Source organism: Protopterus annectens, chromosome 7.part0 (genome assembly GCF_019279795.1).
Source record: "Protopterus annectens isolate FY-2018-M chromosome 7.part0, PAN1.0, whole genome shotgun sequence".
Lineage (NCBI taxonomy): Eukaryota > Metazoa > Chordata > Ceratodontiformes > Protopteridae > Protopterus > Protopterus annectens.
The window spans coordinates 1,179,558,129-1,179,582,426 of record NC_056739.1 but is presented as its reverse complement, the minus strand read 5'-3'; the positions used below and the strand labels follow the sequence as shown (position 1 = coordinate 1,179,582,426).

At 41.6% G+C, this 24,298-nt stretch overlaps 1 protein-coding gene across 2 annotated transcripts in view; it reads right to left on the bottom strand.

Moving 5' to 3' along the window:
- The window catches only part of RNF123 (ring finger protein 123), a 4,282,987-nt gene that overhangs the window by 1,602,330 nt on the left and 2,656,359 nt on the right, over window positions 1-24,298 (bottom strand). For both annotated transcript variants that reach the window (XM_044077780.1, XM_044077781.1), the window contains exon 33: window positions 5,259-5,447. In XM_044077780.1, coding sequence (XP_043933715.1) covers window positions 5,259-5,447 — 189 coding nt within the window. The remainder of the gene's footprint in view (window positions 1-5,258; window positions 5,448-24,298) is intronic.

Below are 24,298 nucleotides of genomic sequence, written 5' to 3'. Positions count from 1 at the left end.
AAGCGTGAATAAGTTCCAAATCCTATCTGGTCGGGTGGGACCTCTTGGATGACTCTTTTCTGCACCAGCTTTTGTATTTTTTGTGCTGTGTCCTTTCTCAACTGGGTGGAACATCGGAAGTTTCTTCTTCAGGAACACTGATAGGGTCTATCTGGAATTTCTAAAGCCCTGATTCTGCGGTCCCCCTCTGCCTCTACGGCAACATTTACCATTAAAATGTCCTCCTCTTCTCTTGGAGGAATTATCCCCATGCGAATCTTGGAAAGGTCTCTGAGATTTTCAGAGCCACATCTTCTTACTACCTCATTGGTCTGTTGAGAGGTAGAAAACTTGAATCCTACGGCAGACAGAGTCTTTCCCTCTTATTCACTGCAGGTAAGCGTGTCCTTAACTGATGGCTCGAACAAGGAAGTGCTATCAAAGGAGGAATTGACAAAGGACGTCTTGAAGGGCTACACAAAATCACATAGCCACATCCAGGCATGTCTCCTAATGGCTATTCCTGAACCATCTGCTCGAGAGGTACCTTCCACTGCATGGGAGATCAGCCTCATCGATGCTTTTGAAATGGAGAGGAGACTGGCGAGCTGGGAGGAAATCTTTTTGAAATCCTCAGCAGACATGGACTCTGAGAAAGTATTTGATAACTCCTTAGACAAATAGTTTACAGACCTCAGTGCAAAAATAGCTGAGGCAAACACCCGCTTTCCAAATCTGTCCATTGCTCTGGACTCCTTGTTCAGCAGATGGACAGCTCTGTCCGGTTAACTTCTTCTTGGTGGCTGCCGCCACCACCATCATAGCATCATCTGGGATTCCCTTGCTCCAGTGGGGTCTATCAACATGAGGGGCCAGAAATTTTTCTGGATGTTTGAGAATAGGCTTAACAGTGTCCAGTTCCTTCCAAACCCAGCAGGAAACCAAGTCAATCAAGTTTATCTGGGGGGGGGGGGGGGTATGGTCACCCAAGATGTACATGGGTCCAGAACCAAAAGCCTCCAGAAACACTGATTCTTCAGGAGAATGAGATTGAGAAGACCAGCTATGCTTCCTTTTGAGGATATCCCCAAAGGAGATGTCATCAGTTGGCAATCTGGGGGATCCCTCTCCCTCATCAAAATCAGCATAGTCAGTGACAGACTCCATGGGAGAGTCTGTGTGTCTCCTCTTACAAGTCCTCTTCTGAGGAACCTCCTCCATGAGATGCTCAGGAGATGTATCAGAAGAGGGGAGAAATTCCTCTAGCGGAACTTTCTGGAGACTTCCTGGAATTGGCTGTCCCTGTGGGATAGGTCTGATGGGCTCAGAGCTCGGAATCAAAGGTGGGAGACGGGTAGGAACTGACAACAGAAAACAGTTCCCTGTGAAGAGAGAAAGCCCTTCCCATCACCTTGAAGGCCAAAGGACCAAGGGAAGCCTCCATCCCCTCCTCAGAACTAAAGGCTCCGAGGAAGGAAGGTCAAGGCTGTCCCTGGATCTGAGCCTCAAGGGGAGAATCGGATCAGAGCTGTCCAGGGCTGAAACTCTGAGATAAAGGGACAGATCCAAAAATCAGAGTATAACCTAACTCCTCAGACTGGGGCCACCCTATCCCCTCTGATCTGAGGGTATCCGAGCAGAACTGGTCAAGGACACTGTCAGAGTCAAGGAAGGTACTTTTCTTGGATCCGATGCTGAACCCCTCAGAGATTTCATACCCTGGGACTCCAAAACTACTGGTCGGATCAGAGAAGGAGAGAGAGAGAATGGACTTAGCAGGTGTACTCACAGATCCAGGAGGGGACAGAGCTGGCAGAACACCCATAAGGATCTCAGGCCTAAGAAATTTCTGCATCTGCCTCTGATAAACTCCTAGAAGACCTGGATGGAAGACACTGTGGATGAGGGTTTGGAGTGTTTCTTTGGAGTCTGGAAAATTTGACCTGGGAAAGAAAGAAATACCGGCTTAATGATGTATTCTGGAGTACAGCTCCTGTGTGCAGAGCTAGAAGTCAGACCCGAGGTATTGAGATCCAATAAAGAAGAGGAAGGAAGTGCAGAAGTCACTATCAGTGCCAAAACCGTAGAATCCGAAAGGCATGTAGTATCCAAAGGAAGGCTTCCATGTTTAGAATCCGAAATGGTTGGTTCTGAAATTTTTTGGATCTTCTCCAACGGCTCTGATGAAGCTTGAGGAGACTTCAATGGAGACCTCTAGTTGGTTTCCAAAGAAAGATTTTGCTGATTTGGTGGGGAGTTGAGCCCCAGAAGAAGCAGGTAATAGACCTCTAAGTATTCATTTATTGTGCCTGTTGGCTAATGCTCTGCAACTGAAGGTAGAGCATACTGAACAGGCTGTATTGAGGTGGTCAAGTCCTAAACAAAAAACGCACTGCTTGTCGGCATCCGAACTGGGGATCATATGCCCACAAGAAGTGCATTTCTTAAACCTTTTCCATTTCTCAGATGAAGCAGAGAAAAGCTAATAAGAGAGTAAGCCAAACCAGCTAACAATATACAAAGAAATACAGAAATAAATACAAGCTATGCTATGTTTACAGCTACCTAAAAAGGTAAATAAAAATATTCCAAAAAAGATATATGACAGAAACTACTGAAGTAAAAGGGGAAAAAAAGATTCAGGACAAGAACAACACTAACTCCTAATATCAGTGAATGCTAAGTGGGAGGAAAAAGGAAGTAAAAATTGGTATATAGCAGAAAGAGAAAAACTGAATAGAAGGATTACCTAAAAATTTTAATTAAAAAAAAAAAAAAAAAAAACAATCACTTACAACTTGAGAGCAAAACCTACATCTAACCACAATGGTGGCAAACAAGATCTGAGGTGTTAAGTGATGGAATAGAGCATTATGGGCAGTAGGAGGAGCTGGAGACCTGGATCTGAAGTCTACTGAATGTGGCCGAATCATACCTCTCAACCATACTGAATTCCTCGGTATTTACTGATTTTGAGGCCAAAATAATGGGGTGCCATGAATTTCCGAGTGGCCCCTTTAATTCCCGAATTTCCCATTTTTTTCTTCCTATTTTATTGGGGGAGCAAATTTGTTGCAGATGTCATCATGTGCAGGGGTGTGTGCAATGATGTCATCTTCATCAGACAGACAGCCAGTCTGTCAAAATTAGGCTGAGGGCTGGTGGGGGTGTGTACTATATTTCTGTTTACTTTTTCTGTACGGTAACGTGGCTGCAAAATCAGAGTCAACAAACGGAGCAGTGGAGGATGACTCTCAAGCAGCTGTTTATTTTAAATTAATTTGAGCAACTCAGCAACCAAGCCATTCATTACTACTTAAGTGCAGCAGTCGAGCTGCAGAGTCGGACCGGTCTACGCTCCCCAGCATCTAAGTCTTTTTTTAATCAATGCGGACTGCAGAGAAGAAATGAGAAAATGTATCTTCTTGACTTCCAGTTCTCCCCCCGGCTCCTACAGGTAAACTGTGAAAAAATAAGTAGTCTAGCAGAGTGCAGCAGTATAGATAAGTAATGGCAGAATTTAGTGTCATTTATTTATTAATCCATCCCGAGTTGGAAGTTTTGGGAACCAAAGTGGAAACGGCAGGTTGATAGGAGTGCAATGTATTTCCGATAGTGACAAGCAGTTGATGTTTTAACCCTAAGTAGTTTTGTTTACATTTTTTGATTGCTGATAGCTCTGAGTCTGAGCTTCATGTTGTGCATTTTCGGAGTGAAAAGCAGTCGAGATCCTGACCGCTGTTAACGCATGCGTCTCATCTGTACTCATCCTTCAGAGCCTGCATGGCCTGCCACATCAAGTAGGCTTTCTCTGCTGCATTTGTATCGGTAGGGTGGTAACAAGGAGGGCGGTTCAGTAGCTGAGATCCAGCCAGCAAGAAGGGGGAGAAAAGGGAAGTGGAACAGTTTCCATGGGAAGGGCCCCTGACCTTGTCTTTACATAATACAGGCATTAAAGTGTTTCTGGGACATGAATAGCACCAGAAAAAGCCATCTTTCACCAGATTTCCCTTCCTTTTATCATTTTTAAAATATACTAATTATTTGTTTGGATCTTCTGAGTGAACCATTTAATCAGACAGAAAATCAGTAGTTGAGAGCTAAGTCATGAGTACCACTTAAAAAGAAAAATAAAAAAACTCTTTTTTTTGTGTAGGCTGCTGCCTGTTGGGATCTGAAATTGTAGGTAATGCTGGAAACTACAACAGTTTTCCCTCTTGTAAGTTGAACTTTTATTGTGTATTTGAGCAGTGGGCATATTTTATGTTACATTTTTCACTGTTACGATTTGTACTGCAAATTTGTATAAACTGATATACAAACACTGGTAAGTTTGTTTTAAACAACTGCAGCTGAGCTGGCTTGCTGTTATGCTGTAACATTTTGCTAGTTGTTTCTAGTTCTATTGCAGTTGTTGCTGTGTTGTGGGCCTCCATGCTTTCAGTTTGCAAATGTTTTACTGGTGAGTGGGTTTCGGAGAATTAGTTATCCACAAGCCCATTACAGCTGTACATTTGTTATTGCTTGTGTTCAAGGTATAAACTGCAATCTTGGGGGTCGGGCACTGTTTTGTTACTGCTTATGGTGAATCTTCACTTATGCCCCTGGGTTGTGACTCAAGGACTAGTCCACCTGCCATGTTCAGCTGAGACATTTGTGTTTTATTACTGGGGATATTATTTGCTAACATAACTCTCAAACTCAGAGCAAGAAAGACAAAAATAATGGTGGGACAAAGGCCCAAACATAGGGAGAGATTTTAAATATTGCTCCTGTAAACTCAGATATTTGCTAGAATAACAGAGTTCACATTATTATGTATTTTCTGACTAAGAAGTCAGAAATTCAAATGTCTGCCATTATTTATTACCATTTAATGACTTTGAGTCTTCATTCTGATATCCCACAATTCCATTGGAGTAGGCGGGGTTACATGATTATGTATGCAAATTGTATGTTAATCTGAGTCCCGATTTTTGGCCACTTGCACCTACTTTTCATGGGTCTTTGTCTAGATTTTTGATGTTTCCAGGTGGAAAGGTATGGGCCCAGTTGGATCCGAGGATCAGATCCAAACCCAATGGTGAGGAAGAATGAAAAGGACAACAACAGATCAACAATGAAACTTTTGCCGTATATTATTTATCACTATGTGTTTCATCTTCAGAAACAAGCTATATTTGTATATATTCCTATTCTGTTTTTTCCTTTTTGCTACTTTACCTTCTAACAGTGACAACATATAAAAATATTCAGTTATGGAAAATATTATACTGCACCTGTGCCAAGCGTCTGAGTAGCAGTTCTGCTGAAGGCCTGTTCCAGTCCAAGAAGATCTCAGGAACAAGGGTAATAGTCATTTCCAGGACTCTAAGTAAGCTCACAGACAGATCAAAGCAAGTTGCACAGACCTTCAGCTGACGACTGTCCACAAAGTTGCGTTCAGGGCGCTCTGCAGCCTGCTGAATCTATTGGGATAAAGTTACTGTTTAGCAATTCTCTTCCTACATTCCAGAGAAATATTTTTATTTTAATGCTACACTATGAAAAGTTAAACACGAATTCAGTACTTTACAATGATAGCAAATTGGTGACTTTACTGTATTTAATGCCAAAAGCAATTGCATTAAATAGCCACTGCACATGCAAAAAAATTAAGGATAGTCTACAAAAAAATTCAATAACATCCTGCAAAACAAACATGTTAATATCAATACACAAAAGTGTGAACTGCAATATTCTTGGCAGGGGAACATGTACCACAGGTACATAACAGACTTTGCTACTGTCTAGTACAGGCAATGGATTTTTTTTTTTGCATTTTTGTTTCCTTCATTGTTGACCCAGATGGTCCCACTTGGCCTATGAACTATTTTTAGTGGAGATCACCACTTGGAAAAATATCATCTGCACAATGGGGAATTTCCTCTCATCTGGAAGGAAGGGAAAATTATAAAATGTTTGTACAGTCAACAATAAGATGCAGAAAATATATCTGATAAACTAATACACTAATACACTAATATAGATAGGCAGGGTGAGTGGGTTCTTAGGGTTAAATAATTGTGAACATCCACACTGTAATCCGATACAGACGTGGTGATGAACTGCTGTGAATACTAGCTCTAGATGATGATGAATAATTATTAAAAAAATCATTGCCTGATGCACTTTGCAACACAAAGATGGGGACACCACCACGTGATACAGTGTGTTATGTGATCGCACTGAAAGGATTCAGTAGCATTTAAGTACTTTTTTAAATGAAGCAGCTGAAAAGATGAATGTCACTAGGGAAATGGATATTGTTTCTGCAGTTCTGGGAAACTCTGTACTCCTACTGCAAGATGATACTTCTGAAATGCAGTGTGGTAATGATGTCAGAAGTAGAGGCTCCAAAGTCACTGTGATGTAGGGGCATGATGATGACATTGGTGAAGGAATGATGAAGAAAGTGACAAACCAGGAACTTGGAATGTACTGCATAGGACAGGCAATTTCAGAACTGCCAAGCAGAATGAGAATGGATGATTCTGAGAATATGTCAAGCCATTAATGAATTAACACTGGGAGGGTAAAGAGATATTTGAATGCAAAAAGCTGCAAGACGGGCTGTCAGGAGTCAACCTACACCAGGGAGAAAAGTTTTTAATTTTTTAATTTTTTTTTTGTAATGTGAAAATTCAACCTCCTGAAATCTACTGGGCATACAAGTACAATCGACTCTCTACTGTAACAAACAGATGACAAGCTTAATAGTACTACACTAATGATCTCTTGGAGGATACCTCTTTTCCCGACAATATTATGGTGCTTGAGTTGGTATACATAAAGGTAGCATGAGGTGTGGGAGGTGCAGTCAAGTTCTACCCCCTGCAAAAAAAAAAAAAAGTTATACTTCAATCAATAAGTTTTATATTTGAGTGCTTCCAATGTTTTGTGAGGTGATCACAAAACCACTGAAATAAGTTTATTTTGAAAGGCACAAGAGACAGAATGAGCTGCTTCATGCCAGAAATAAGTGTTTACATAACCTCAGTAAGAACCAGGAAAACAAACTCTGTAAAGTAATCCAATAAAAACGAAAAAAGGAGGCAGGAAAAACAAGGACGATATTACAGTACAGATGTCGACAGTGAGTAGAGGGAGGAAAGTAAAGATACTGGCAAGACAGTAAACACTGGCACCAGGATTAAAGAGATGATCATGGAATACTGTGATATTCTATATGTAACGATAAAAAATGGGTTGATGGACTGAGAGTGAGGAAACAGATTGCATGCTAAATGGGAAAGGAAAATAATGCATAATGGTATTTTCTGCAGGTGGGCAGAGGAACCGTAAAATATTTATGGCAGCAAAAATGTCATGTGAATGGGAATTGGGTCATATCAGCTATATATGGAATTAAAGCAGTAGTAGCAAAAAAAAATGACAAAATGTAGACAAGATGCTAGTCCATGCAATTTACTGTCTGGACTGCAATGAAAAGAGGGCAAAAGATCATACCTGAAACACAGCAGTACAGAAGAAAATGAAACAGTAAACAAACGTGAACATGAAAAAGTGTATCTAGAGCAGTAATAGAACAAAATGGAGCACGGAGATAGGTAAGAGTTACTGAAGGAGCGTGAGGGGGTGAAATAGGAAGGAAGCAAAAGTAGCAGCAGACAAAAATATCAGTGCAAAAAGGGTAACAAATTAAAGATTGGAATACAAGTATAGCTAAACAGTCATCACAAAGAATACGCAAGCAGGAAAGAAAATAAATATGAAAGGCTGGTAACAACTGAATATGAAAAAACAATATTAGCCATTATTGACACGTTTGAAAAAAAAACAGAAGTAGAAACTATAGATGTGCATAATAAAAGAGGTTTACTGTAAAATACTATAGAACACAAGCTGATTTTTTTTTTTCTGGAAAGGAAAGATTGAGTAGAATAAAAAGTGATGTCAGCATACATTACTATGAAAACAATGATGTTTTAGGGTTGCCACCTTTTCAAATGCCCAAAGTGGGACAATTGTGGTACAAACATCAGATTTACAGGCCAAAACATACCCATGGCCAGTACAAAGGACAGAACTTTACTTTTTTGCCCAAATAAAATCTTATTCTCTGTAGCATTTTAGTTGCTTATTCTGTTTCTGATAACATTTAGGTGTTTCAGATACAGAATAAATGTTTTAAGCAACTATTACATAAAATATAGGAAATAATTTTGACCTAAAATCTCAGGACATAGGCCATTTTTTGCAATATTTTGCAGGACACAATTGCCCAAAGAGGGACTGTCCCTCGCAAAGTGGTACAGGTGGTAACCCTATAATGTTTAGGTCAATACTATAAAAATGTGTGATGTTGGGTATAGTAGTATCTCCATATATGTTGCCACAAAAAAAAATGTATTCAAATTTACACCACATGTCACATGTCTATATGTTAAAGTAATATTAAGACACAGTTATTGAAACATGGACCTCATTGAAGTATTGTGGGTATGATAGGAATTCCAAATATAATTTAGACAAAAGTAGTAAAGCAACAATGGATCTATTATAGAAAGCTCAGTTAATCTAGAAAATAAAGAGATGACTTAAGAGAGATTAAGTATGGACAAGAATAGATGTTGATTTGGGATATGGATATTAACGGACAAATTAATGCAAACAACGACGCTTATTGTTTAGGGGGGAGGAGTTAAGAGTTATTTAAGAAGTGTCAAGATATGGGCAGACAAACAACATTTAAAAGTATCTCATATGATACATTCTAAGAGTGTTTTGATGGAGAAGGGGCCAACACCAGGAATGATGGAGATGACCTTAAGGGTTAGCTAAACAAGTACCTTATATCAAGCCACCAGCAGTGTATTGGAGTCTTGGTAACAAATAACCAGATTTTGGAGCCTAAGACCACCTTCCTCTTTCACAAAAAACTGAAGGTTGAGGACTGTTTTTGTCTGTTAAAAAGTGATAACAGGAAGAACTAAGTACGTGATTCGCTAACAAAGGGAATTCTTTTTCACTGTAAATTAATCTAAGTACAGAAACAATTAAATAAGCAATTAAGCTGAGACAGGTCATCTGTCTGATTTCCTAGATAGCTAATGCTTGTGGCTTTTTTAGAGAGACATATCTTTCTGGAATTTTGGTAACAGTAATAAAAATGTTACATCTCCTGTGTCTCATTCTTCTGACAGCTAAGCCCATAGAGAGATTTTGCCAGTGAAACCTTTTCCATTGTTCCAAAGTAAAATGTTTCAGAGATTGAAAGAAGCACAGGAGCTCAAAAGAAGAATCAAGAGTACCTCAGACTTGAACCAGAGACTGATGTTAGGAGATGGAAATGATCAGGAAGAAGACCAGCAACACTGAAATTAGCGAGTTAGTGGGAGGCTATAAAGCATCGATCCCACTGGATATGAGAAAACACATGAAATATGGCTTTTCAAGAAACAGAGACTGAGAAAGTCTGGAATTTTGTTGACGGTTAAACTTGTGGGTAAACTGTAAAGCATAAACCCATTTTTATGTCATTGATATTTTGAAGGATACTGAAAAGAATCTGTAAAGCATAAACCCATTTTTATGTCATTAATGTTTTGAAGGATACTTTAAAGAATCAAGAACTGACTGCGTGCAAAACAGATTTCTTTCTGATTAATTGTACAAAAACTTCAAAATGTAAATTGTATATTTTATTGTAAAGCAGTTTTGCATTGTGTGCACTCAGGGGTATTTTAAATGTGAGGAGGTGAAGTTGTTTTTAGTGACTGATGCAGATGTTAAAAGAAACAAGTTGTAAAATGTTCAGGCTTTTACACCATAACAAGATAAGAAAGCCTGGTCAAAAGGAGGTTAAAGTTAATATAATGCTGTGATCTTGGACTGTAGGGGTGGGGTTTAAAAGTGTACTGATAAATGTAGAATTAAGATAGTAATTTCCCCTGTTCTTGCAAGAGAGGACTGTCTACATTAATGTCATTGATTAAAAAAAAATGCTAGAAAAATAAGACAAAACAATGAGAGTTTCTAGCATCTGTAAAGTTATTACCTTTCTTTTATTTTTTCATTAGCAAAATGGAAACAATAAACCTGCAGCTGTGGCAACACCATTGAAGGGGTCAAGGGAATGCCTGCATTGTGTTTTGAGTAAAATTTACAAAGGTTCTTTCATGCATCTGCAAAGTTATTAATTTTTGCTTTTCACTGCTGGTTTCTTTTACTTGGAGAGGAGCTGTCTGCAAGTGCAAGCAATTAATATTGAGAGTTCTGAACAATCTTTGTTGAAAGAAATGTAACATTTAAAAGGTAGAGTGGGCAAGGAGTTCAGTGAAAAATAAAACATTTGAAACTGTTGGAAATGGACGATTAGTAGTAGTCTCCCCAACAACTGTAATATTTTGTACACTGTTTTATTAAATGCATTAATTTAGTTTATTAAATGTAGTCAGTGTACTTTCTCTTAGGGCTAAAAGTTAGTGTTTACTGAAAGCATTAAAGCTCTTTTTTGCACCTGGAATTTTTACTGAAAGCATGCAAGCTGTTTTTCACATCTGGAAGGGGAACAGAGATAAAAGGAGAACATATACAAATCAGTAGGAGGAGGACAACTGGCTATAAGATACACTTTAGCATGGGTAACATTAATTTTAGAATACGTAGTGGTTGTGGGTGCAGCCATTGATTTGGGGCAACTGCTCCTATCTGAAGGGGAGTAAACTTCATTTATTGAAAATGTACATAGTTCTGTGTGTTTGTTTTAAGTTTAAAGGGGTTGGGGTTTCTGAAAGTTTGCTCGAGTGTTTTCCTTGAAATAAAGGCAATGAAAAATGTGGTATACTGTTTCAAAGATCAGCCTGCCAAACTTTAATATGTGCATGTATGACATTAGTTGGAAATGCTCATTCAAAAAGATCAGTTCTGTATAATAGCTGGGGATAATTGTCTTTTATCATAATGACTACTCTGTTCGTGTTATCATGGAATATCAATGTCTTTCCAGGTATAAACAAAAAAGAAAGCACTGAATTACATTAAGAAATGTGCAAATAGCATTGTTGCACGAGACAGATTTGGATAGAAATGTGCATGTGAGTTTGAGAAATTGAGATACAATAACTGAACTAGACTGGACAAAATTCATATTTCACAGGTGCATGTGTATTTAACTGAAAGGTCTGGCACACATTCAGTAACTATTTCAGATCACGCACTGATAAAAGTTAAAACACTGGCACTTTACTGTTTACTTGTTAAAAACAGAGGTATTTATATAATGGGTAATTGAAATTATTCAAGAGTAATTAGGAAATATATAAATTAATATAAACTAAGGCTAGCTAGTGAGTGGAATAAAGTGAAATTGGAGTTCAAATAGAGTATAAATAAAAGCAAGCAGATATGGGAAATATTCAATGGGAATTTTATTCAGAGAGGTTAAAAAATGTTAAAGTATTGCAGAATAAGAAGCATTGGTTAGAGCTAGTGGAGCAACAACAGAATGCTAAAGGGAAAATAAGGGAATATTTGGATAATATGTACAAGTTTAGAAAGGTTATTGTTAAACACATTCAGAGCACACACTTTAATCATAATGATTTAGGCAACAGAAACAGAAAGGGTTACTGGCAAACCTAGGCAGTATATGAAAAGAAAAATAACCAGGGAACCGATAAAGGTATTACGAGATATTTTGGAATTTATTTTATACTTGTTTTATTTATTTATTGCATTTGTTTACTGGGAAAGTCCACTGGGCCTAAAAGAGCCCATTTTCAGTGGAGGCCCGAGGAGAAAAGCCTCAACAAGAGCAGAGATGCAGAAAATATTAAACACTGATTGGTACAAAAATAGATACAATGTTATACATAGTGATTACAGTAATATATACAGAATATATACATAAAAGCAGGAATTTTGTTGGTTGCCAGATTAATTCATTCAGAAAAGGTATAAATAGAGATATATTAATCAGCATTATCGTACCAGTATACAAGTGATGAAAAATAATGAGAAGTTATGTACGTACCATAACGTTCCATGTTAGTTGTCTTCTTCTCGCCTTCTTTCTTGCTGGATGGGTTCGGAACCGATCCTCGGCTCCGACTCGGCATATACTAAAGCTCGAGAGCTATTTTTACCGGCTCGAGGCTCCCCTATATCCCACAATGCTAGGCGCTAACTACCCAGATCTCGTTTGATAGCTAACACCATAGCAGTTCTGTCCTCAGAACAAAGGAGAAAGGGGAATACTAAGAAAAGGTAACCACGGGAGACCATACTGGTAAAAAAATAAGGCCCCGTAGGATCCTATCAGTCTGTCCAGGCTAGGGGGTTGGAGGGCGGGACGCAAGAAAGAAGGCGAGAAGAAGACAACTAACATGGAACGTTATTGGTAGGTACATAACTTCTCAATGTTAAATTGTCAATCTTGCCTTCATTCTTGCTGGATGGGACCGCATCCCTAGCACGTCAACCCTGGGTGGCTCATCGGAACAGACTCTTGAGGACGGTGGAACCAAAGTTAGCTTGGTTTCTGGAGGCCATGTCCAATTTGTAATGAGAAATAAAAGTATGGGGAGAGGCCCATGTGGCTGCTGCACAAATGGAATCTAAAGGCAACCTATCCTGAAAGGCTATTGACGTAGCTAAGGCTCTAGTTGAGTGGGCTCTAGGTCTTGAAGGAAGTTCTTGATGCCTTAGTTCATAAATGAAAGTAATGACAGAGGCCAACCATCTAGAAAGGGTTACTTTGGAAACTGGAAGGCCTTTCTTCCCTTCAGCATAAGACAGGAAGAGCTGCTCAGATTTCCTAACTTGCTTGGTTCTATCCAGGTAGTAACGGAGTTGATGGTGAACATCCAAAAAATGCAACTTTTGTTCCGCTCTGTTGGAGTAATTAGGGAAGAAAACTGGGAGATCGATAGACTGGTTTAGATTTGCCTCAGAAGATATCTTAGGTAAAAAGATGGGTTAGTACTGAAGGACACTCTATCTTTATGGAAAACCAGATAAGGAGGAAGAACGCAAAGGGCATGAAGTTCTGAGACTCTCCTCGCAGAGGTTATGGCCACTAGAAATAAAGTTTTCCATGAAAGTAATTTCAAGGAACAGGAAGCCGCAGGTTCAAAGGGAGGGAGAATCAAGGAGGTTAAAACTAGATTCAAATCCCACTGCGGAGGGGGATCTCTGAACGGGGGCTTAAGTAAAAGATACCTTTAAGGAAGGCTTTACAAAGCTTATCGGACATAACAGAGGAGTCTGAAAGGCCAACATGAAAATTTGAAATGGCCACTAACTGGACACTGATAGTGGACGAAGAAGATCCTGATTGAAAAAGTTCGGCCAAAAAATCCAGGACTGATTGCATAGATGCAGTGAAAGGGTCCATGTTCCTAGATTCTGCCCAGAAGGAAAAACGCTTTCCATTTGCTGGCATAAATCCTCCTAGTAGAAGATTTGTGGGAAGCTAAAATGATGTCACGCACCACATGGGAAATAAAGGGAAGCCTGGCTAAGGTTGGAAGTGGAGCAACCAAGCTGTGAGGTTGAGAGAGGGGAGGGATTGGTGCAGCTTGCCTGACTGATAGGTCAAGAGATCTGGAACTGGGTCCAGATGCCAGGGCTGCTCCAAGAGGTAACGATGCAGGAAGGGAAACCAGATTTGTCGAGGCCAGTACGGGGCAATGAGGATCATTGTGGATCTCAATGCGGTAGCTTTCTGAATCAACTGAGTGATTAATGGAAAGGGGGGGGGAGCGTACAGAAGACCCCGGGGCCAATCGTGGACTAGAGCATCTCTGGGAGGGTGGCCGGAAAGAGAGTGAAAAATTTGTGGCACTTGCTGTTCTGAGATGTTGCGAAAAGATTGCAGCAAGGCTGACCCCATTTTCGGAAAATTTTTTCCACTACTGACTGCTTGAGAGACCACTCGTGCGGCATGGGAATGGCTCTGCTCAGCCTGTCCGCTATGATGTTGGACTTCCCCGGGATATGCATTGCTATCAGAAACTGCTGAGAGGAGATCGCCCACTGCCAAAGTCTGAGTGCTTCTCGACATAAGGGATAGGACTTGGTTCCGCCCTGCTTGTTGATGTACCACACTATGGACATACTGTCTGTCTGAACTGCAATAGTCCCGATGGGAAGAGAGTCCTGAAGGGCTTGCAATGCTAAAAGTACTGCTCTCATCTCCAAAACATTTATGTGCAGGTGGCACTCAAAAGGTTGCCATGTGCCCTGGACTGTTCTGCCCTGAAAATGCCCCCCCACCCGATCAGGGAGGTGTCCGTTGTCACCGTAGCAACCGGAGGGGGGGACGAAGGGTCTGCCCTGAATCACTTGAAGGGAGACCATCCACCAAGACAACTATTTCTTGCATGACTGGGTTATTAAAATGTTGTGTGACAATGGGAGCTGTTGAAAGGACCACTAGGAGAAAAGCATCCACTGAAGGATTCGCATGTGAAAGCGAGCTACGGGAAGTAACGTAATGGCTGCAGCCATGAGACCTAAAGTCTTCAGTACAAACCTGGCCTGGATTGTGTTGTTCTGAAGAAGGATATGAACATGTTCGCGAATATCTGAGACTCTTTGTGCCGTTAGTTTTGCGGACAGTTCGACTGTGTCTAATATGGAGCCTATGAAAGTAGTAAACTGACAAGGCGACAAGGCAGACTTATACCTGGCTCTTTGCAAATTTGAATGGTGTAATCTCTGGACTGAATAAGTTGACGCCTGGTGGTGGCGGTAAGGAGCCAGTCATCCAGATATGGAAACACCTGGAATCCTTAACGCCTCAGGTGAGCCGTAACCACTGCCATGCATTTGGTGAACACTCGGGGGGCTGTAGTGAGACCAAAGGGCAGGGCCCTGAACTGGTAGTGACTGGCCCCCAGCCGGAAGCGGAGAAACCTCCTGGAGCGCCTGTGCATCTTGATGTGGTAGTACGCATCCTGAAGGTCTATAGAACACATCCAACTGTCCTGGCCCAAAAAGGGTAGAATGGACTGTAGCGTGACCATCCGGAACTTTGTTCTTCGGACAGACTTGTTCAGTCTGCTGAGATCCAAAATTGGTCTCCAGTCCCCTGTCTTTTTTGGTACCAAAAAAAACTTGGAGTAGATTCCGGATCCTTGCTGGTCTGCTGGGACTGGTTGGATGGCCCTTTTCATTAGCAGTTTTGAGATTTCTAATACTGCTTGTTCCCTTAGACTGGGTGGAACATCTGGAAGGGGCCTTTTTGGCTGTGTGGGTGTGGAGAAAGGGAATTTCGTAACCCTCGGATATGCTCGACTGTACCCATCTGTCTTGGGTGAGGGAAAGCCAGGCTTCTGGGTACAGTGATAATCTTCCCCCGACTGCCTCCGAAGGCGGACAGTCGGGCAGCTTCTCAGGGATGCTGGAAGGGCTGGCCAGAGACAGTTTCTCTTCTACCCTGATTTTGCGGACCCCCTCTGTCCTTGGGGCGGCGTCTGTTATTGTCCGCCCCCCTCTAGAGGGGAACTCACCTCGTGTGTCAGGCGCAACTCCCTGTGGTTTGCGAAACCACATTTTTCTACCCTTCTGACCCTTAGGGTATGGTCTAGACGGGGTGGAAAAACGGACTCCCACGGCAGAGAGAGTCTTGCCATCCTGTTCGCATCTGGTCAAAGTATCCTTCACTTGAGGTCCAAACAACGCCGAACCATCAAAGGGGGAGTTAGTGAAGGATGCCTTGAAGGGGTCAGCAAAGTTACAAAGCAGCATCCAGGCATGATGCCTTAAGGCCACGCCTGTGCCTGCAGCCCTACTCGCTCCATCGGCCGCATAGGAAATAAGCCACATGGAGGAGTTAGCAACTGAGTTCAGGGTTGCCAGCTGGAAGTTGATTTTGTCTTGAGACCCCGCAGCTGTTGGATCCTGTAGAGTATCACCCATTTTTTTGAGCATGTCTCTCTGAAGGCGGGTGAAATGACACAAGTAATTCAGTGACCGCATGGCAAAGGTCGCTGAAGAAAACATCCGCTTGCCGTACCTATCCATAGTCCTAGAATCCTTATTAGGAGGATGGATCGGTACTGAAGGATCAGCCAGTTCCTTCTTAGTGGCTGCGGCCACCACCATGGCATCAACAGGGACACCCTTAGTTAAAAACTGCTCATCAGAAGGGGCTGTGATAAATTTTGAAGGCCTCCGCGGGGTAGGTTCCATCGAGTCAGGGGCCGTCCATGCCTTCTTCGCCACCACTTCCATAAGGGGGGTCAAAGGGCGGAGACCCCCACGAGGTGGAAGGGCGAGAACCAAACGCCTCTAGGTAAACCAACTCGTCCTCGGAAGGATTGAGGGTAGACCAGTTTCCCCTCTGCTTGACGATCTCAAGGATGTCAGAAAAGGAGACATCCTCAGAGGGGGACCGTGGGGACCCTTCCGACTCATCCAAGTCAGTATCAGATGTGACGGACTCAGGGGAGTCAACATGCTTCCTCTTACATTTCCTCTTCCGGGGGGGCTCCCCTGATGGATCAGGGGAGGCCTCAGAAGAGGATGATGCTCCCAATGGGGGCACCTGAGGTGTAGGATCTCTGCGGTCAGGGTTGAGAGGATGGGTAGAGACTATAGCAGGCACTACAATGGGAGGAGCTGAGGGAGCCGACCGAGGAGCAGGCACAGGGGCCAGCACACTCCTCATGACCTCGAAAGCATCCCCATCAGGCAGGGAAGAAGGTCCCCGCTCCGAAGAGATAAGGACCCCTCCCGGCACCGAGAGGGATGGCTCCGAGGCCGATGTCGGGGCCGAACTCACCTGCGCCGAGGCTCCGAGAGGGAGAACGGGGTCGGACAAGGGTCTGATGCCACACGCCCCCTTGGAGCCGAAGAGGGAGTCACGGAGCCCGGATCCCTCCAAGGATGGCACCACGGAGGAAATTGAAGCCGATGACTGAGCCGAAATGTGTGGTATCGGCTCCGACGCGTCGACGGTCCCAGCTCCCACAAACTCCAGCTCCGAGCTCAGAGGAAGAGTCGGAGGAGGAATCGACGATGGAATGGGAATAGCCACTGTCTGATGAGAAGGGCTGTGAAGCATCTGGGCCAGTGCCTGCGACTTAAGGAGTCTGCTAACCACCCTCTCGAGGTTATGATCCGAAAGCCTGGAAGACTGAGAGGAATGGGACTGACGGCTGCGCTCCGAGAGCAAAGGAGATCTCGGAGCCGAATGGACTGACTCCAACGAAGGGGACCTGGAGCGCTTACGACTCGAGGATGTTTCAGAGATAACTATCGGAGCCGACTGAGTTTTTGTAGCATTGGTTCCAGTTGGAGCCGATGTAGAAGCCAAGATAGCACCACTGGTCAGAGGCTCTGTACGCGGAGCCGATGACTTAGTGGGCTTCGAAGGTTTGACCGACGAAGACTTGGCCGGGGAACCTTAGGGCTTCAACAAGCCTCTCAAAATCAACTTGTTTCTGTGTTCCTGCAGGACTCTTGGACTGAATGCATGGCAGACAGAACAAGAGTCCTGCAGGTGCAGAGGGCCCAGGCAATAAACACAAGAAGTGTGACCGTCTGTAGAGACATTTTCTGACAGCACGAGTCACACTTCTTGAAACCCGAGACCTTGGACTCTTTAGACATCCTGAAGGGATGACAAGTAAAACACATACACAACCTCACACCCACACTAAAGTATCTTAGTCCAGTCACACCACACACACCGAAGACTAAGATTAAAAATAACTATATATATATATATATACATATATATATATATATATATATATTAAACTGAAAATTAACTAACAGTTTAACTTAAAAACTAAAGTAAAACTTAGCCCGAAGGCCTAATAATATAAGGAGTGGCGGTAGGGCCGAGGGAGATCGAAAATAGACCCAAAAGGGGAACTATATAAGGCGGATACACTAAAGGGGTAAAACGGGATATAACAGTACACTAACACTGAAAATAAGAAGTGAAAAAACCTTACCGGAAAACTGCTTTTTCAAAATCTAACCTGAGAGCCGGCAAAAATGCAACCTCACAGCTAAAGCGGCAAACGAGATCTGGGTAGTTAGCGCCTAGCATTGTGGGATATAGGGGAGCCTCGAGCCGGTAAAAATAGCTCTCGAGCTTTAGTATATGCCGAGTCAGAGCCGAGGATCGGCTCCAAACCCATCCAGCAAGAATAAAGGCGAGATTGACAACTTAACATTGATTATTAAGAAAATATTAGCCAGTAGTAGCAAAAAGCAGTTTAGTTATCAAATAAGGAGAAAGAGGAGGAGGTTAGGTTACACAGCAGGTACATAGCCAGGAAGAGTTGAGATGATTTTTTAGTATTTGTTTGAAGGTGGGGGTGCTGCCTGTGTTTCTTATAGAAGGTGGAAGTGAGTTCCACAGTTTGGCAATGGTGAAGGAGTAAATGAGTTGACCAGCAGGTATGGTGGGCTTTTCTACTTTTAGAAGTAGATGATTTTCAGATCTTAGTTGCCTGCTGGGTTGGTATTGGGCAAGTAGTGTCGAGAAAGCAGGACAGTCTGTGGGTCTGTAGATTATTTTATGCACTGTAGTTAGTTGGGTGAATGAGAGATGGTGGGGGAGTTCCAGCCAGCCTAATTGTTTCAGTGAGTTACAGTGGTGGGATGAGAATTTGGTGGCAAATTTGGCTATTCTGTTGTAAAACATATCAAGTTTGGATTTTACAGAATTTTGGACATTAGTGAGGAGAGAGGGACCATAAAGAAGAGAAGATAATAAAAAGGTGGTTGTAAGGGTTTGTCTAGCAGAGAGGCTAAGAAAGTGTTGGTGTCTGCAGAGCATACAGAGCTTTTGGTGTGTTTTTTTGATGTTATTGTTTATGTGTAGGTCAAAGTAAAGGTTTTCATCTATAATAATGCCTAGTAGTTTAGTGTGTGGGACAGCTTTTAAAGTGTAATTGTTTTGGGCCTGTATAGTGTAGAGTTTATTTATCTAGGGGAGTGGTTTTCCTTGGGGTAAAAAGTACTAATTTAGTTTGTTTTGGATTTAGGACAAGATGATTGTTAAGCATCCAAAATTCAGTAGACGTGAGGGCATTCTGGGTGATTTGCTTGAGTTCAGAGCTGGAATACCAGTGCATATTACACAGTAGAGTAGTCAGCATACTGGATTACTGAGCATTGCGGGAGCGTGGAGTGAAAGTTGTTAATAAAGATGCTACATAACAGAGGACTGAGTATGGAGCCTTGGGGTATCCCTGTGGAAGTAATGAGGGAGGGAGAGTAAGACTGTTGCCATTTGGTGGATTGCTGCCTATTGGAGAGATAGCTATTGAACTATTGTAGGGTAGGTGGGAAATGTGGACGGAGGATAGTTTAGAGAGGAGGATTTATCAGAAGTTTTGGAGAAGTCTAAGAAAAGAGGCGATTATTTTGCCAGCATCCCATGCCCGGTTCACTGCATCATGGAAGGAGAAGAGGGCAGTGGTGGTGCTGTGTCCATGCTGAGTGGGTGACAGAATTTGTTTTTTAAGCAGGTAGATGAGGAGTTGGACATGAATGCATTCTTCCAGTATTTTAGAGAGGAGAGCACTGCTATGGGCCGAAAGTTTGTGGTGTCTGTGTAGGTGCCACCTTTGTGTAAGGGGAGAATATAAGCTTTTTTCCAGATGTCTGGGACTATGGATTCTTTAATCGATCTGTTAAGGAATATGCTGATGGGATAGGCTATAGAGTTTGCAGCTAGCTGTAGGAAGTGTGGGGGTATATTGTTAGGGGCCAGAGTACAGGGTTTTAGCTTAAGTAAATTTTTTTTTTATTGTGGCAGTGGGTATGAGGGAGAATTTTAGGTTGGCCTCAAGGGTATAATTATTTTCTAGGCTGATATAGTCACCAGCTGTCTTGGTGGTGCTAGCTGTAAGAAAGGTGGTGGTTAGGTTAGCTATGGTGTCAATGAAGTAGGAACAGAAGTGGGTGGCAAGTTAGGTGGGGGTCTTGTCAGAGTCAGGTGATGGGTTGCTTTGACAGCCTGGTGTAAAAGTTGGTTAATGGAGGACCAGAATTATTTGAGATTATCTTTATGTTGGCTTTGTAGGTGGAGGTAGTGGGCTTTTTTATTTTTGGTTATTAGTTGTTTTGCCTGGTTATTGAGTTGCTTGTATTGTAGCAGAGTTGAGGAGTCTTTGTTTTTCTGCCATGATGTCCAGATTTTATCCCATGTGGACATGATTTATTTGGTGGATTTTGACAGACAGTTTGCATGGTTATGTTTTACTCGTTTTTGGCAGGTGTGTGCTTGCCTATTTAGGATGTCTAGGAATGCTGAGTTAAAGAATTCAACATCCTCATTAAGTGGTAGGGATTTGAGGGGTTGCTTATTTACTTTAGCTAAGGTTTCATTAAATATGGATGGTTGGAACTTAGTCAAATTTCTGGTTGATTTGCATTGGTGTTGGTCTGGGGTTGGGGTAAATTTGCGTAGGATATATGTTGGGTGGTGGTCGCTAATGGTATTAAGTAGTATGCCTGCAGTGGTAATACTGTTAGGGTTGGACACTAATATCCAGTCTATTGTGGAGTACAGATTGTTATATTTGTTGGGTCTGGTGATGTCTTGAATTAGTTGGGAGAAGTTGTAAAGGTTTATGTTTTTTGAGGGGCTCTTTTGGGCAATGACTAGCCAATCAAGGTTTACATCACCTAGGATGATGGCTTCATTATCTATGTTTTGGGATGTGCAGGCAATTATGTTCTTTAATATTAATATGTTTCCTGGAGGAATATACAGGGTGATTATGCAAATGTTTTTATGATTGTTAAATTTTAATATAGAGATTAGTACTTCAGCTGGGGAGAAGTTGGGTGTTGGTTTTGAGTAGAGAATTGAAGTAGATTTGCTGGGGAAGAGTATTGCTACTCCCCCTCCTGTCTTGTGGGGCTGATTGGCTCTTAGACATGAGTAGCCTGGGGAGAGAAATTCTGTTTCTTTTACATATGACTTCAAACAGGTTTCGATAGCTGCTATAACATCAAGGTTGTTTTGTGAAATTCACACCTGGAGTTGAGGTATCTTGTTTCTGAGGCTTTGCATATTTATGGATGATAGCATGAGAGATTTGCTAAGTTTGCTGAGGGTGTGTGTGTGGGGGGGGGGGGGATTGGATTGTGTAAATTATGTGAGTTATACTTATCAGTTTTTTTCCTAAAATGGTATAGTTGCTGGTGGTGGTGTGAAAATGGGGGTGTCTTTGGAGAGGTAGAATTATTACTTTGGTTAGTTAGAATTTTTACTTTGGTTAGTAGAGAGGTATTATCTGTGAATAAGCTACAGTGGATGTCCAGGTAACTTGATAGATGTGGATTATATGTGGCAGTTGTACAGGTGGGTGTAGGAGGTATGTTCAGTGTTTGAAAGTTGTGATTATTGTTAGGAGAGAGTGTAAGTGAGAGAAGTGAGATCATAGTAATAGTGGTGATGGACATGACGGTGTTTGAGTGCAATGTGATAACAGAATGAATATGAACAGTTTAGGGGATGGAGTACTATGTGGACCTATTCAGAATGGGTGGGGAGGTAGAGTAGTTAGGAGGTATGATATGACTGGGGGAATAATTGGGGGGGGGGGGGTTATGGGATAACCAAGTTGTATAAATGAGAGGAATCTGGAAACCAAGAAAAGGCACAAATGCAAATACTTTCAGAAGACTTAATTATGCCAAGGTTGGAGGATGAAAAGGCTGAACAATTAATTGCTAAGATACGAAGAGATGAGATAAAAATGGTAATGTATAATCAATCAACAGGGGCATCTTCATGAAGAGACAGGATTCCTGTGGAAGTCTGGAAGGAGTGTTTAGCAGTATTTTAAAAAGGGGGAGAAGCACCATTACCTTTGAAAAAAGCTGTAGTGGCTGGTTTACCCGAAGAATGTTAAGACCCTTCAGAGACATCTTCATATACACACGCATTTCAGTTTTAAGCTAGTACTGCAAAGTATTTATGTTCATGTTATTGAACAGAATGGCAATGGTGTTGCCACAGCTGGTAGATATGGATAGATGTGGTTTTGTGGACGAGAAGCAATCATTTGATAACATTAACAGAACACAGGTGAATGCAGAATGTAAGAAAATACTGCTGTTGTTGGTAGGTCTTGATGAACAGAAAGCATTTGATAAGAGTCAGCTGGGATTTTATCATTAGGACAATGGAAGCATTTGCATTCCCAGATAGAATGATCGGGCTAACTAGGAGGACATACAAAGGTTCAGAAGCAAGAATTAAGGTGGAAGAGTTCCTTTACAACAAGCTGTGTTTAAATAGAGGAACCATGCAGAGATATTCTCTTCCCCCCTTTCTTTTTTGCTTTACATTTAGAGCCACTGACAAAGAAAATAAGGGACTCATAAATTCAAGAACATAACAGGTTTGGTAATCAAGAAAATTTAGCTTTGTATGTAAATGGCATTATTCTGTACTTGATAAATCCAAAAAAATGAAATTTTGGTGTTGTGGAGTATTATGAGACAGTTTAAGGTCTTTTCTGGATATAAAATGAATGGAGCTTAAACAAAGACTATGGTGGTAAACTATGTACCCACACATGAATTACTTTGGCAATATCCATATTTATGGCAATGTGATAAGAAATAGTATTTAGGGGCATACATTAAAAAGGATTTTGTTATGATAGCCAATAATATGTCTGAAGAGATTAAACAAAAGGTTATTTATTTTGCATTTGTTTACTGGGAAAGTCTGACTGGGTCATGAGGTACCTATTTTCAGTAGAGGCACACTGAGAAAAGCTCCAGATACATATGGTTAACAGAATAAAAAAACATGACAGACAAAGTTGTAACAAAATACAGTAATACAAAAAACAGAAAGTCTTGATTATGGACATGGTCAGTAAAATACAAGCAGTGAAAATGTTTTAGTTCCTTTAAGTTTTATATACAGGCCAGGCATATTTTATCAGCTAGAGGAGAAGTTGTGGAAAATAATTAATAGTTAAAGGAATTTATCTGTGAGGGGAAAAGGGCAAGTGTTATGTGGGATAAGTAAATCCTCTCCTTAGAAAGTTGGTTTAGTACTGCCTGATTTAATGGATATTTTAGAGCTATGCTGTTAAGGACACAGTTGCCTAAAAACTCAACTAGAGAGTCCTTTCACTTACGACTCCCCTTATGTTTGCCTATACTCTAATTAACATCAAGGCACTCTTTAGCCTGCAGTACTAAAGACACTTTTTAGCCTGCAGTACAAACTTCTTCTTGGCCTCACTCCACTCTATTACTTTTTCCACTTTAGTTATTTGCTCCCAATAACCTGGTTCCTTTGCCAGCTTTCTCCAGTAAATACCAGTCTCCTTTTGCCTATTTTATGTATCCTTACTTGAAGTCATCTCTATTGGAAAAATCTCCTTTCTCCATTCCTGTGTAGGCTTAGTGCTTAAAATACTTTCTGCAACTTAAAGAATATAATGTTCTTTAGGGTTGCTGTAACTCTCCTTAAGTATCTGCATACAAAATCCCACTCTCTCCTTATTTCTTGAATTTCCTCCGCTTCATTATCACTGTCAACTTTCATTTATAACCTGCTTCTGTTATGTATATGAACCTTAACTGCGCAGCTCTAAGATATACTGATACACATCTGGTAACCCAAAACCAGCTTATTCCATGGAGTGAAAAAGCCCTCTTCCACTCTCAAATAAATTCCTGTGCTCTGGAGTTATTCCAGACTGACTACGGCCCAAGATATGCATGTCTGATTAGCATCTCAGGCAAGTCACAGTGTCAGAGGGAGAGGGGGTATGCCCATCCCCTTAATGTCTCTGGCAGCACCTGGGAGGTTGTACATGTGAAAGGATAATATAAAGGGGGGAGAGAGCTGGAATACTGGATGAGCTTCCTCAGAAGTGGGGTGAGATGTCACACACTCCTATTAAACACCTGCCCCCATGAAGCAAACTATGTAACCAAAGATGTGAGAAGAAATTAGGGGTAGGCCTTATAGAGAACCTCCCAGCAGATGCAAGGTAGCAGCCCCCCAGGACACCATTAGGATCCATGTTGGACCCTGTCAGAATTTGGTGACAATCTGTGGTACAGGAAGACTAACATAGCATGATTTGGACATGTGGCATTGGGTATGGCTGTCAGAATGACCCCCCCCCCCATAAAAGCATAAATCAGAATAGTACAAAAAAATATGATTGAATGCACAGAATAAAAGTAACTTTATTAATCACAATAGCCTGACTTCTAGACAGCCCCATGACATAAAGGGAAAAAGCCCTGCCCATGCTGTGGGAGACCAGAGTTTGATTAGCAGTTGGGGAAAATGGAACTG